This window comes from Pagrus pagrus (assembly GCF_965226575.1).
Source record: "Pagrus pagrus genome assembly, chromosome: 17".
NCBI lineage: Eukaryota > Metazoa > Chordata > Actinopteri > Spariformes > Sparidae > Pagrus > Pagrus pagrus.
The window spans coordinates 28618783-28634969 of record NC_140201.1 but is presented as its reverse complement, the minus strand read 5'-3'; the positions used below and the strand labels follow the sequence as shown (position 1 = coordinate 28634969).

The 16187-nt window shown below is 39.7% G+C and overlaps 1 protein-coding gene across 3 annotated transcripts in view; it reads right to left on the bottom strand.

Annotated features, from left to right (window-relative positions):
• Positions 1 to 2827: 2827 nt before the first annotated feature.
• The window catches only part of mgat1b (alpha-1,3-mannosyl-glycoprotein 2-beta-N-acetylglucosaminyltransferase b), a 29441-nt gene continuing 16081 nt past the window's right edge, over positions 2828 to 16187 (bottom strand). For all 3 annotated transcript variants that reach the window (XM_084379378.1, XM_084379377.1, XM_084379379.1), the window contains exon 3: positions 2828 to 6817. In XM_084379378.1, coding sequence (XP_084235504.1) covers positions 6116 to 6817 — 702 coding nt within the window. In that variant the 3' untranslated portion in view covers positions 2828 to 6115. The remainder of the gene's footprint in view (positions 6818 to 16187) is intronic.

Sequence of the window (16187 nt, the reverse complement as noted above, 5' to 3'; positions counted from 1 at the left end):
GTATCCCCCAGTGTCCTCCTGTTAATCTAAACATGTGCCGCTGACTGTTTATAATCACATGGATGCTGTTATAATGTGTTGTGATTGAGATCCTGACCCACCATGCATCCTGGAAAGTGACAAAGTTACATTTTTTGCTCTAAATTACATAATTACATAATCGCCATCAGTAAACAGGACACTGTCTGACTCTCACTCGCGGGGAGGGAGGCTGTTTTCTGGGGGAAAGTTCACTGAAGTCTCGGTCAGGAGGGCTGACCGTCACCATGAGACAGTAACTACAACAACACAATAGTGGAAGGAGACAAACACTTAGTGAGTTAAAGTTTTATTGCTGGGGACAGAGTTTTTCTGGCAGAAATGTGATGAAGAGTCGGTAGGACAGACAGGAGGACAGACAGGATGACAGACACTTCTCCAGGTATAACTGTGGTATATCTGTCCTCATATAAGTTGCCAAAGACACTACCAGTTACCACATTACTGTTGTTTGGTCCTGTAATGTTGCTTTGTGGGACATTTCTCTTTTATTTGATTAGTGAAGGATCTGTTTAGCTGTCAGACTGTGAACACCGTCAGACGGACACACCCCTGATCTACGCCTCCAGCTTTTCTATTCACACAGACGCCGGCTCCCCTCTGCTGTGGCTCTGATACTACCTCCGGGGGCGGATCACAGCTGCAGCCAAACTGTCCCCCCTCTCCGCATCTGAAACTTTCACACACAGGAACATGTGGAGAATCAACGCATGATTCCCGCACTGAAAGTGTGTGTGAATGGGGCTGCTGACTTTACAGTCCACAGCCATCTGTAAAATGTCACTCAGAGGCACATTAATAAACTTAATGAAGTTTATTTAATTATGAGGGTTGAATTTATCATTCTTTTTTATTTACAATGGGACCATTTCTTCCCTGTTAATGATGAATGTTAATCTGTTTCAGCTCATAGATCAGGCCTATTCAGCTACTTTTTAGAAGGGCCTGATTTAAAAGTGAAATGCCAAGGGGCCAGACTTTTATATTCCTATGTCCAGTAACCCTGACCTGTAAAACTCTTTATTTAAATGTGTTTAAACTTTTCTCTTATTTTTTATTAGTTTTCACAATTGAAAAAGAATGATTACATGTACAAAAGTACAGGGAAACAAACAATGCACCTTTTTTAATATTAGAGGTTGGTTGTCAGTTTAAGTCTCATAAATTCCCCCTGCTTAAACAACCTGGGTTAAAACTTTTTTATGAAATTAGAGTATTTTTGGGCTTAGCAACAGACATACAGTAATAGTTGTTAAAGGGCCGTAAGGTTAGTTAAACTTGCATCTTAACTATATGACTCATACATGTGGACGATTTGCCACCATTTGTGAGGCCCTGAGCAGCTAACTTTAAAGGGGCAATACATAGTGTTGAAAAAGAAATTCAAACTCAGAATTTTAATATTTACAATATTAATGAGGTAATAACACAAACAATAAAACAAGCTGTTCTCAGAGGAAAATAAGGTCCCAGAACACTGTTTGAAGCTAGAAAGGTGGCAGGGTCCGCCACATGTAAACAAAGTAAAACAGTATAAATTGTGTTGTCCTTTAAGGTCAGTTTGTTTATTCAGTCATGAAAACAAAGAGAGTTTGTTTATTTAGTTTGTTTATCAGTCAATGAAGATAACTAACTAAGATAAATAACTTAAAATTGCTGAACAAAGCTAATATTCAGGGTGATGCCAGGCTAACTTGTTAGCTTCTCACTATGAATACAATAAAACATCAATTGTGCAATATAGTTGGGTCGCCTTGTTCAAACTAAATGATAAAATTAATAAAATGACAAAAATGTGGAAACAGTCCACCGTGTCAGGCTAAAGCTAGAGGGGACTAGAGTGTGTCTGGTCCAATGGGCCAGACTCCCAGCCATGCTATATCTGAGCTATGAGCTCAGAGTAAACAACTGCAGAAAATCTGAGGACACCTTCTGGGAGTTTTAGAACTGACTGCATAGATGGTCGGGACAGGAGCGTGACATTGTGTCTTTGTGGTTCCTCACCTTTAAAACAGGTCATATCTTCAAGGATGCAAACAGGGCATTCATTAGTCCACTACAAACTAACGGCAACACTGGAAATGTTCTGGACGGTGTAATTACCTAGCAAATATTTTACATTTCTTTCAAATATCCCTCAAATGACCACAATAATTACCTAGAAATTTATTGAAAAGTACCCAAACATCATTTAATAATAATATTCTGCTTTTCTTCAATAAGCAGTTAATACATTTCCAGGAAGCTTTCAACTGGTTTCTACTTAATTTCTGCTGATCATGGTATTTTCATATCTGACTAGTTTGTGTCAAACTTCCCCTCAACAGTTCACTAAACTGAAGTGAGTTGTTGCAGCTTCACTGAATGAGAATGTAAATGCTTCAAATCTTTTACTTCAGTTCACTGACTACCAGAAGTTCATCAGAAACCAGTTGGAAGTTTCCTGCAAATGTATTAAAGAAATTAAAAGTTGTTTTTATTATTGTTATTATACTGCTTATATATTATAATACCAGAATTAAATCATGTTGGGGGTTGAGGTCACTATTGTTGTAATTTTGGGAGAATTTCAAAGAATCTCTTACTTGATAATTACCACCTAGTTACCATGACATTTGTGGACCTGTAAAATTAAGTGTTACAAAACTGTTAGGCAGGCAAGATGCCCGAACGGATTGTTCAAAACAGACCAACATGAACATGACACATGCCACTGTTAAGGACTGCAGATGACACAACCGAATGAATGCTTTCAATGAACGAGTGACTCCTTCAGCATGTAGACAAATATCAAAATAGCTGATTTTATTTATACTGTATTAAAGTTATAAACACATCAGGCAGTGGTTGTACACATCACCATACAGACATGGGAATCAATGTCACCTGTGGATATCTCCCAAAGCTAATTACAGTACAGTGATAATTATTTCTCCTCAGCCTTCTTGTTGCACATACAAATAAAAACTATCAATCTGTGGTTTTTCAACAAACCAAAGCTGACCAAACCATGGTTTGGATGTCATGTAATTACAACTGCCCTGTATCAGGGCTTCAGGGTCATCAGTAAAATGTCAGACTCAGTGATGACTGAATCTCATTTGCAGCTTGGGAAACTTGTTAGACCCTCAAGTTCAATGACAGTTCAATCATTTCAAAATAGCCATGCCATAATGATTCCATACCAACCTTTTTATGATCAATTGAGACACGAAGTTCACTCACACTAATAAAGCGGTGTAGTGGAAATGATCCTCTGAAAGCAGAAGGGAGCAGCAGAATGAATATGGTGCTGCCCACAGTCATCACATTAACAGAGTTTTAACAGGGCTGCTCTGCAACACTTAAGACTTTACATTACTCCCACACCCCCCAACAGGCCTTCCAAGAACCAGCTCAAGCAGGAGATCAACCATTAAGGCCTCAGTGCTCTTAAACAAAGTGCTAAAGGTATCTGAAAACCTTTGACAGTGGAACAGAGGGAGCTGCGTCTGACAATGTTCATGAGCCATCTATAACACCGACTTCAGGCAGTGATTCAGCAGCAATAAACATGGGTTTGTTTCAAACTTATCTCTTCTGCTCTCTACTTCAGGAGAGTACTCTGCAATTTTGTCACTCTGTCCCATTGATGAAGAGGCCTTTGGTCTTTAATATGACCCATCAGGGCTATGACTTCATATAATGACTTCATCCAGCACTGGATATGGCCACTGTTTAACACACTGTAGCTTTTCATCTTTCTTTGGACACAACTTGTAACTAGTCTGAAAAACTTGAACAGTAACGGGACCCAGAGAGTTGAGTCAATTTCAACAACTTCTTTCAAAAACTTTACTAAATGCAGGGGCAGATCGAGAGTAATATTCATGGGGTGGCAAGAGGGTGGCAGACATTATACAGACGATGTGGATTTAATCCCAAACAATCACATATATCAATATTTGCTTGGAAAACCCCCAAATGTAGATATTATAACAAACATAACATTATTGTGGTACACGAGTAAAGGATTTAATAGATTTATCTAGGCAAAGATGGCACTAGAATCTTTTAAAAAATGCTTAATTCCAAATTATTAGTCATTTTTCCACATGTATCTTTTTCGTTGAACATAAGTCAAACACTCAACCTAAAATGTGTGCCAAAACATTACCCTTACTTATATGTGTTGAGTTACTTTTTTAACGTGTTATTTACAAAATGTATCTAGCATGTCTCCTCTCTACTGCTACGCGTTTTCTTTAAAAGTCGCCATTAAGATATGAGTAATGGAGTACTTCACACTAATTGTTGTGGAAAGTTTGAGTAGATGTGTGTTGTTTTTCAGCTGCTGTCTGTTTCAAAACTCCTGCATGCCCCTCAATGTTCCCAAATTCCAACAGTTTTCTGAAACAAGATTCAAAATGAGTTGTTTTGTGCAGTCGGGACCGGGAGAGGCTGCACATGAAACTGCTGGGGCCAGGTGAATATGGAGCCGCTGCCTGTTGCTAACGGCAACTGGGTGGAGTGCACTGGGAGCATCCTCTCTTGTTGCATACACTTGCATTCAGTTTTGCTCTTGTAAAATTCTTAACAGGCACAACTTCTTATATTAGATTTTCCAAAAGATGCTTTTGGCAACTGGGGTAACAAAGCATTTTTTAGAGGTGGTAGCTGCCACTCATGCCACCCCTGTAGATCCCCCCCCTGTAGATCCACCCCTGACTAAATGCAAAAAATGACAGCTCAATATTTATGCAGTTCTAGGGATGGTCACTTTTCTTGAGTTTACCTCCAGTATAGCATCACTGAAACATGCTCTTTCTGTTGACAATTCAAATTATTTTTTTGCAACCAAATAATGTTAACCTACAGTAAAAAAATACATCAAACAAAATGGACCCAGGCAGCAAGGCACATTGCCAATAGCCATTAAAAGCTGAAAATGGAGTTCTCTCATCTCATCTCATTTTCTTGTCTGCTTGTTTACTGATTAGGGTTGCGGGGTGTTGCCGCTTTTATCCCCCCTTTCGGGGGGTTGCAGGGCTACTGGGGCCAAATCCAGTTCTCAATGGGCAGAGGCCAGGGTACACCCCTGGATGAGACGCCAGCTCATCCAGGGCCCTCTGATGGCAGAGGCTGCCTTGCAAGGTGCCAAGTGCGCATCGGGAGCAATTTCAGGGTTCAGCATCTTGCTCAAGGATGCTTCAGCATGTAGCTCAGTTCCGCCCAGGGGAGCCAGGTTCGAGCCAGCGACCTCGAGTCACCTGCTCTACCCACTGAGCTAAAATGGAGTTTAAAGGTCAAATTTTCATGTCCTACCAGTTTTAACTCTCTGTGAAGTCCGGCTGGCCATTGAACTTGCGATCCTGAATGAGCACCCTATTTTAGAAGCTCCCCTAACAGGCATTGATCTCCCAGCTTGACTGATTTGCAGCGCAATCTGTGCTGCTTTAATTCCTTCATGAACCACTGAGTCTGCTGATATTCTTTGGTCTGAGAGGGGGCTCCTTTGAGTAATGATGTGTTCTTTCAGAAAGCAAAGTATATTTTTTGCATGAAAGATCCCCTGGAGGAGAGTCGGTGCAGAGCCAGACCTTCTGAAGGAATAAACACCTGGAGTCACATCAGACAGGAGGAGAGCTCAGAGATTACTTTTTAACTTTTAAGATTAAATGTGTATTTATTTTCACTCCTGTTTATCAACCTGACTGCAGCAGTGATCCATGTACTTTATTTTTCACTGTGACTGGAGCTGAAGGGGAAATGTACTTTACTTCATGCACGTAATGTTCCAGAAAAGGTGGAAAGAAGAGATTGAACTAAGTCTCTGGTAAGTGCAGTAAAAGGCTTAACTGCTTTCAAAATGCACAGAAACATATGCCCTGTGTGTTGTTCCTCTCTAGCTTACAGCTAATGTACGGTAAAGTATCCAGGCTGTTTAAACACTCCTGCGTATAAACACAAATAATCTTGTGGTCAAACTCGAGCAAGTAATGTGAGGCAAAAACTCACTTCACTTTCTGTGTGAACACACCATAAGGCTCTCTCCCCTCTTCAACACCATTCACATTTTAGAGTCTGGATCAGTTGCTCAGCTCCAGCTAGTATCATACCGTGACCAGCCCTCTGGTGGAGCCAAGAACACCCTTCGACCCCGGTACAGGAAACTAACTATGCCCCTGTAACCTGTACGAGGAACTCCAGATTTCAAGTCGTCCATAACCCCCAGATTTCGAGAGAAGACTTTGAAACTGTCCCTGCTGGAGTACTGGATCCTGTACGGTCCAGGGCCTTTTAAGTTGCCCCCTTGTTGCAGGTCCTCAATCTTCACCAGTGGGGCACTGTAAACGTCTTTGATAAACTTTTCATCATACTTTTCTTTAAGCAAATAAGACAAATCCTGTTTGGTAAAAGGCACAAATTCAGTGTTTAGCTTAATATAGCGAAGGTACTGGTCAAAGAATTGACCTAAACTGACGCCTTTCCGGCCAAAGGTTATAGTCCGGGATATTTCTGGCCGAATGCAGGAGCGGTCCTTGCGCTGTTCGGGTTGCCGCATCCAGTCATCCCAGAAAGCTGAGGGCCATTTGACTTCCAGTTCGTCCCACATCTCCTTCAGCAGCATCCAGCCCAGCCCAGGGAAGAAGTCTGTTCTGTAGAGGAGCTCAGCTTTGGATGGATCCACCAGGGCATCTCTGCCATTATCGTTCCAGGCAGAAACACACCACAGGCTGGGGTCAGAGTGCAAGATTGGGTACAGGGCTCGGAAATACTCAAAGAAGTCTGGTGCCACCTAGAGAAAGGAGATTCACAGGAGTGAAATGGAGCTGCTTCAGAGATACAATCCAAACAGATCTAACTCTTCACTGAAAGGTCTGTTAACAGAGGTCAGAGGAGAAAAACATCAGTTCATATAAGCTTTTAAGGAATAATTCTGCTCATTACAATATGGGTCTTGTTTGTGTTATTTTTGCCATCAGTTCTTTTAGTTTTAATAATATTGCACTTCTTGACCCATCAAGTTCTTTTTAGTGATGTCATAATGTTCCCAGCTATTAACTTGGTGAGTAATGTGTTATTATTACTGAATGAAATGGTGGCCAAAATTACACAAAAAAAAAAAAAACAAGTTACATAATCTCAGCACAAACATGACACGTGTCCGCTTAGCCTTTATAATCAGCATTAGAATCCAATTTACTGCTAATTACGTTTTAACATATGTAACTCACTCTTTAAATATATTTATATGAAGGCTTAAACTTCAGGCTTTGACATAATTAAGGGGGTGGCTGCTTTAAGTGATGGTTACCTGCGAGCTGTCTGCTCGGCTTCACCTCAGCTCATTCCACTCACTGATCTTTATCTCTCAGCTGCATTTGTAGTGTTGATGCCTTTTGGAGATTATTTGAATGCAAATATCGGACAAATAATATGGCTTGCTGTGTGGTTAACTGGACTAACAGACAGAGCAGAAGGACAGATGCTGGTGTTTTGGATTGCCCAGCGATCCTGTCAGTGTTAACCCGCAGACAGCTGCTGGAGCCGGCGAGCTCTGGAGGAGACAGCCATTGGCAGAGCTTCTGGAGAAATAAACACCTGGAGTCAAGGAGAGCATAGAGTCTATGTTTAAAACTTTTACTCTAGCTTCTTAACCTCTGCAGCAGTGAGCGCCGTGCTGCTGAAATCCACAGTAATGTATTGTAGCTTGCCTGCTGAAAGGAGGGGAAATGTACTTTACTTTATGAATGTACAGGAAAAAGAAAAGGCAATGAAGGATAAGAGAAACAACCCAAGTGTCTGGTGAGTTCTGACTTTGGTCAGAGATGAAACTGAACACAGACACAACAACCATCTGTGCCTGCTGTTTCTTGCTAGCTTACAGCTAACGTACAGTCAAGTATTCCGTTTGGGGAAAATAAACCCATGGTCAAACTCACGTGAGTAACTCGAATAAACACAAATGATCTCACGACTCACATGAGGCAACTAACAAAGGGCAAAATTTGCTTCTCTTTCAGTGTAACCACAGCTACTGTAGCTTGTTAGCCTTAGCTAGCTTGGACCTAGGTAGACGTGTTTCAATAGCCGATTCTTTTGGCTTGCCCTAGCTCAACCCACACTCCCAGCTTGCTCATTCTTGCATTAAAAGAAGGACAATAAGCCTGAGTCGGAGGCAGTTAAACTAGCAACAATAGATTTCTCCCATGGGTGCTTTCAAAGTGGCTAACCCATCATTGTTTATAAAGTAGCATAAACTAGAAGTATTCATGTCAAGTTCTATTACCTAAAAACTGTAATACAGTGCTTGAGTAGATGTACTTTGTAACTCTACACCACTGCGTCCTGTGTAACATATAACACCCTCCATCTTCAGACCCTTTTCAAGAGGTTTGTGTAATTGAAACATCCTTAGTTCCAGCCAGCCAGGGGACTTTATTATGTGTCATTCCCCATCTCTCACCACACTAATTTCCAGGTCCAGTTAGTCCCTAAATTGTCAGTAATAAAAAAGACGAAGCCAGCAGAGAACAGTTACATAAGTAAACCCAGATATTCCCTGCTCAATGGAAAAATAATTGCTGAGTTTCTCTCTTGAGCTGTTGTTCGAAGTCGAAGTTCATTATTTCCTGACATTGTGGCCAAATGTTCACTTTGATGTTTCTTGTCTCTCTCTCCCCAATATCAATTATTGTTGCTGTGATCCAAAACACACGCAGCTATGCATTCTTAAATATGATACGCATGCTGTAGTGGCTCTGAAAGGAAAACAGTCTGGGTTTTATGAAACAAACTAAAATGATTACTGCATAGTGTGCAAAGGTATCTGAATAAGCTGCTGCTACACACTTTGAGTTAACTGTCTTTAGTGATGGATACTTGAGACAAATGTGGGACCAGCCCCAGTTGTTATTAACCCACATTTGATTGTAAGACACATGTAACTACACGTTTACCATGGAAAGGCAATCAAACCTAAACCTCAGAACTTCCAGTGGGAGCATAATTATGAACTCATGCTGTGTCTCCAGGTACTATTTGAACCATCAGACTTTACTTTATCATTTCATTCCACTGGAGATCCCAAGTACTCAGATGTACTGTAAATGTTATATTTAGGAAATATAATGTGCTTTCTTTTCGATAGCAAGATGAGAAAATGGATGATAATCTGATGTCTGTGTGTTAAGCACAGAGCTGGAGTCGGGACATGGTTAACCTGACTTGGCATAGACTCAAAGCAGAGGGACACTAGCCAGGCTGTATTCACCGTACAAAAACACACACCAACATTTAGACAGCTCACTGATTAACATGTTTTTAGTGTGTCACTATTTTTTTTTTTTTTTTTTATCAACAACAGTTCAGTGCAGCAACTGTGTCCAGTTTTTAAAGTTTTTTCTTCAAAACCTGTGCTCACTGACTGTATCTGGCTAATCGCAGTGTGCCAAAGACTGCACAGAAATACTGGACAGAGAGATACACCGTTGCTCATGAAGAAATAGTTCCAGCATGTAAGTTCCCCTAAAACACCAAACTGATGTTTTTACATTTCTGTGTGTGCACAGATTTTGTATGGTTTGTATGTTGCCAGGCAAGTTTTTTCCATATGCTTCTAATCTAAGCTAGTTTAACCATGTCCTGACCATAGCTCTGAACTTAACACAAGCTTAACTTCTCACTAACTGCAAGAAAGTGAATAAGTGCATTTCTTAGAATGATAAATATTATTTTAATTTTAAGCCTATGCTATTAGCCATGGTACCTCCAGGCCATCTATTATTCAGAAAACATAATATTTCCATGAAACAGACAGACTGGAACCTTGTCATATGGATGAAACGGATGTGTCATATGCTTGTGGGTGGTTAAAGGGGCACTATGTAGTTTTGGAGAAGACGTTCAAACTCTGAATTTTAATATTTACAATGTTAATGAGGTAATAATACAAACTCAGAAATATGTATTTATTCCACAAGTGAATAAACATGCTGTTCTCAGAGGAAGATAAGGTCCCAGAACACTGTTTGTTTATATGTGGCAGACCCTGCCACCTTTCTTTTTTCTTTTATTTTTATCATGGAGAAACATACAAAATCATTTCAGCACCATTACACACACACACAGAGCAAAACAAAAACATGCACTGCAATTGCAACATATATTCTCCATGCTATTACTCTCCCTTTCATTTTACAATGTGTAAAATGATATAGATTTCATGAACAGTTCCTTGCCAGTCTTTCAGTGTCGGTGCGTTGGGTTGCATCCACTTCCTTGTTACAGCTTTCTTCGCTCCAATCAATAATATCTTCATTAGATATTTGTCTGCTATTGATTGAGTATATAATACCATGGTACCAAAATACATTGCGCTTACATCAAATTGTATAGTAATTTGAAATATGTATTCCAGACAATCACAAATGTGGCAGTGGCAGTAAGACAAACGTTTCGGACAATCCCAAAATAAATGATAATGGTTGGCTATATCTGAACCACACATCCTCCAACAATTTGTTCCACTACCTTGATGTCTCTTCTGCACAGGTGTTATAAAAAATCTCATAATGTTTTTCCATCCAAACTCCTGCATGCTGTGTGAAATTGTGGTTTTCCATTGTAATTTACAAATATTTTCCCATTCATCCTCAGCTATGACCAGATCTCCCTCCCATTCCCATCTACATTTAATATGCAGGGTGTTCGAATTCGAGGAGTCTTGGAAACTTTTGTATAATCTATCTATCTAATCTAGATATTAGTCTCTTTCCACTCCCAGATTTGTAAATTGAAACAAAGACCTTCAGGATATCACTTCTCAAGTCCTCTTTCAAAATTGTATTTAATCGATGCCTAGCTTGAAGGTATCTGAAAAAATCTTGCTTCTCTAAACCATATTCCCTTTGAGATTGTCAAAACTTTTCACAGACCCATTATGTATGAAGCAGCAGTAAGCCATAAGGCCCCTTTCCATCCATATTTTAAATCTACTGTCTGTCCTATTTGGAATAAAATCCATGTCATATGCACACCAACGTAATATGTTTTCTGCACCCTTTAAATTGTATTTCCTAACTATTTTGTGCCAGGTTTTTAGTGTTGTTTTTATCCAGGGGTTATTCTTATTTATAAGACTGTCTACAATTTTTTTGTCTGCCATTGCTGCCTGTATAGGTGGACCCACAGATCCTCCCTCTTCCATTTCCTTCCACCTGGCCCTGAACTGCGGGTCATGGAGATACCCCAGGGTTCTTATCTGAGCCGCATAGTAGCAATCTCTTAAATTTGGCAGTGCCATTCCTCCTGTGTCTTTTGATAGTTGCATTACTTTAAATTTGATCCTTGTTTTTTTACCCATCCAGATATATCGAGAAATTAATTTCTGCCATTCAATGAACTGTCAATCACTTATTTCAATTGGCAGCGATAGGAAGAGATACAACAGGTGGGGCAATATCACCATTTTGACCGATTCAATCCTTGAAGTTAGACTGAGAAAAGGTAAGTGATTCCATCTGGAGATGTCAGACTTAATTTTAAGGTTGAGAGGAATATAGTTGGCTTCAAATAATTTTGTAATGTCTTGGGTAAGATTAATTCCCAGATACTTCATTGATTTCTTGTTACAACTCAGGCTGTATTCAGTTATCAAATCATCTGGTGAGTTAAAATTAAAGGTCATAGCCTGGGTTTTCTGGATATTTATCTTATAGCCTGATAAGTTACCAAACATATCCATCGACAACATTAAAGTTGGTAGAGATGTGGATGGTTGCAATAAACAAATTAACACGTCATACGCGAACAAAGATATTTTGTGTTCCTGTCCTGCTATATTTATACCCTTGATTTGCTTGTTTCGCCTAATATATTGACTGAGAGGTTCTATAAAGAGGGCAACGAGAAGTGGGGAACAGGGGCAACCCTGCCTACAAGAAAGCTCCAAAATAAAAGAATCTGAGAGGCTGCCATTTATTTTAATTCTTGCTGTTGGATTATTATATACAAAGTCAAAGTCAAAAGTACTTTATTATTCCGTAAGGAACTTCGTTGCGGAAGGACATCAAATACAGCTTTGAAAGCCTTGATAAGAGTATGATGAAAACCAAATTTATCTAACACCTTATACAAAAAAGTCTCTGCATCCAATCACATTAACATAGCTTGTGTCCTGTTTTGCTGGATATGCCACATAATATGTAGCGTCCTCCTCAAACTGTCTTGGGTCTCTCTCATGGATAAATCCAGTCTGGTCCAAATGGATAAGAGATGGCAAAAGTTTTTCAATTCTCCTAGCCAATATTGACATATACATTTTATAATCTAGATTTAACACTGAGATGGGTCGAAATTGTTTACAATCTAATGTATCTTTGCCTTCCTTTGGTATTACTGAGATTATAGCTTGCTTCCATGAGGGGGGAATCTCTCCCTTTTTGAGTGCTCCATTACATATCTGGCACAGTTTTGGAATTAACTGTTCCTTGAAAGACTTAAACCATTCGGCTGTGAAGCCGTCTGAACCTGGACTCTTATGTGGTTTGAGTCTTGATATTGCTGCCTTGACTTCTATTTCAGTGATATGCGCAATCAGGACTTTATTTTGTTCTTGTGTGATTGTGGGAAGATTTAGAGATTCAAGAAACCTCTTCATCTCATCTTCGTTATCTAGCTTTGGTTGTGAATATAATTCCTTATAATAATTTTCAAAATGTTGTTGAATTTGGTCTAGTCTATGCTGTATTTTCTTAGTTTGAGGGCATCTTATCTTATTAATAGTGGCATCTGCCTGTTGTTTCCTCAGTTTATATGATAACAGTTTCATTGCCTTGCTGCCTGCCTCATAGTACCCCTGTTTCAGAAATGCCAGTTTCTTCTTAACCTCTTCTGAGAATATCTCATCTATCTCATTTTGCAGTTTTTTAATTGATACTTCCTTGGTCCCTAGTCTAGCTTTATGGTCTTTTTGTAATTCTCTGGTTTGGTGTATAGAGAGTTGAGCCTCTCCTGTCTAGGTTTTTTTTAGTGATGAGGAAATAGAACTTATTTTCCCCCTCAGGACTGCCTTAAATGCATACCACACCATAGGAGGAGACACTTCTCCATTGTTGTTTTCTTTAAAATAGGTATCTATTGCCTTTTCCAACTCTCCTTTTACCTGAGGGTTAGTCAATAAACTTGAGTTCAATTTCCATAGTGTAGATTTTGGGTTATTACTAATATTAACTGTCATTACTATTGGTGCATGATCAGACATATCAATTGTTCCAATACCACATGATTGAATTCTAAATGGTTCTCTCTTAAATGCAGATAAGTAGTCAATCCTTGAATAAGTAGATTGAGGTGCAGAAAAATAAATGTAGTCACGGCCTGTTGGATTAAACTCCCTCCAAACATCTATTATGCCGATTTCTTTCATTATAGAGTTTATTTTATTAATCGTGGGTTTACTATGTCCTAAATTAGAGGTGGAAGATTCCATTTTTGATAATCTTATATTCATTTCTCCTCCACATATTAGCACACCCTGAGCTTCAGCAGACATCATATCAAATATTTTTTTATAAAAGGTCCAATCACTCCCAGGAGGAGCATATATGCTGAAGAAAGTTATCATCAGCCCATCAATCCTTCCCGTTATCATTACATATCGGCCTTCTTTATCTTTAGTCTCTGAAATGTGTTCATATTGGACTTGATTTGAAATAAGGATGGCAGACCCTCTTCTATGTCCTGATTTATAGGATGAGTGAAATACATGTTTGAAGCCTCCTCTTCTCAGTTTTGCATGCTCAGTTTCAGATAAATGCGTTTCCTGGAGGAATGCTACTTGAGCACCCTCCCTTCTCAGTTTTGAAAATATCTTGCCTCTCTTAATAGGATCAAGTATTCCATTTACATTGAAGGAGACCACTTTTAAAGTATTACTTGCCAGTACCGTTACTAAGATTTGTTTCCCAGTTTTTAGATGGAGTTTGTGCGACATCTCTATTTCTGCTCTGAACTGCAGCGAACACATGAACAAAACAACAACCAATGAGGTTTGGAACTGTTATAAACTGTAAATTTTCGTTTCCAAAGGTGGGGTTAAAAGAAAAACCCTGTATGAGGTGTTTAAGTGCAGCTTTAGAGAGGGAAAGCCTCTCTTCTGCGAGAGGGCCCTCATTTGTAATGGATTCAGCAGGAATCTCATCCATAATGTCAAAAATGTGCCCCCAACATATTGATCATCCTCAATTAGGCTCTTTGATAACTAAATGAAATAGAAAAAAAGAAGCTTTGAATAGAAAATATGCCCAAGAAAAAAATAACCTTTATAGCAGAATCTACCCTCTCCCACCTTTACACTTCACTTTGAGATATTAGTTAGGCGCCTCTGTTACATGGAAAATAATTTGAAAAAGAATTCTATCTCTTCTAAACATAAACCTAAAATATCAAAATAAGTGGCTTATTGCTTTAAACATTCTTTCTCACAGTGGGGAGGTTTTGCATCATTTTTAAGAGTCTTACACTCGCTCATTAGACAACACGTAAGTGAGGAGCTCCCACTGCTTCTCAGAAACAGCTGAGAAATATATAAATCTATAATCAAACTCCTTTTAAACAATTCTTGCGTGGTCATTTTCTACTCAGTCGTATCTTGACCTCTCTGCTCTGGATCCCAGCTGAATCTCTGGAGCTTGTCTCTGATCATCGATCCTCGGTGTGTATGAGTCTGTGTTCGTCCTCGTCTGTCGCTCACCGACCATGACAGCCTCCGGATCTGCTCCAGTAGCGTCTCGGGTGGTTTAAGCACTGTGACCTGCAGCCCCTTCTCTGCCATCTCTTTCATTGGTTCCTCGGCCGTGTTGTAGGAGCGTGTCCCATCCGCGTAAAAAACTTGAAGGTCTGGCCGGGAACGGTGTCTGAAAGCGGATTCCTTTTTCCTTCAGAACCCTCTTAGCTTCCATGTACTGTTGCCTTTTCTTCAACACACTTGGTGTGTAGTCATTTTCCAGATTGATTTGTTTAGCCCCTTTTCTGCCGCACTGTTCGTAAGATTTCCTCTTTTGTCCTGTAGCACAGAAACTTAATAATGATGGATCTCGGAGGTGCTCCTTCTTTCGGTACGGGTCCAAGTGCCGGTGTGCCCGTTCGATATGAAGATCCATGTCTTCCGCCAGAGACAAGCAATGTTTCAGCAGTTTTCCGACAAACTCTATCATTGATGAAGACTCGTTCTCTGACCCCTCCGGAATGGAATCGACTCTGATGTTGTTTCGTCTGGATCTTCCCTCCTGGTCCTCCTGTCTTCCAGGTGGGTTTGAAGTTCTATCAGCTCCTCTGTCACTTCTTCTAGCGACTGCATTCTCTCCTATGTGTTTGAGACATGCTCCTCTACTTCGTCAAGTCTATTCTTTGATTTCCTCGAGTTGTTGCTTATTGTCTTGTCGGAAATCTTTTATCTCAGCGAGAATGATTTCCAGGCTAGCTTCCATGTTTGCTTCGCCTTCCTCTCCGTTATCATTAGCTGGTGAGCTACAGCTAGCTGGGAAAGACTCCGGACTCTGGTTTCTGCGTGTTTCGGCGTTCTGTGCAAAGTTTGATTTTGCTCTGCCTATCTCGCAATGAAGTCTTGCCCTTATCCATGTTTTACCTTCAGTTTTAAATCAAGTTCATCAAGTTTATGGGCACTTAAATCCTAGTAGTCGGGGGAGATTCTCTCTCAAGCTGCCATCTTAGCAGCTGCTAAACCGGAAACCCCTGCCACCTTTCTACCTTCAAAGTAAAACAGTATAAATTGTGTTGTCCTTTAAGGTCAGTTTGTTTATTCAGTTTATTCAGTCATGAAAACAAAGAGAGTTTGTTTATTTAGTTTGTTAAGGCAGAACAAAAACAGCCAATGAAGATCTTCTGCTCATTAACATTTCTTCAACAAAACTACAGAGTCCTGTCATTTTTCAAATTCAGGTTGATGCTTTAAAATGCTTTGTTAATTGGGTATTCTAGACTGATGCTACATCCACAAAAACACATTTTAATTTTAAAATACATAAGTTATGCTACGTTCACAATGCTGGCATTTTTAGATCCCCTAAACTGAAGACTTTTGAAAACGCAGCTGATCGTGTTTTAGTTTGAAGTCTTAGTTTGAGTTTGAGTCTGGTTGGGCA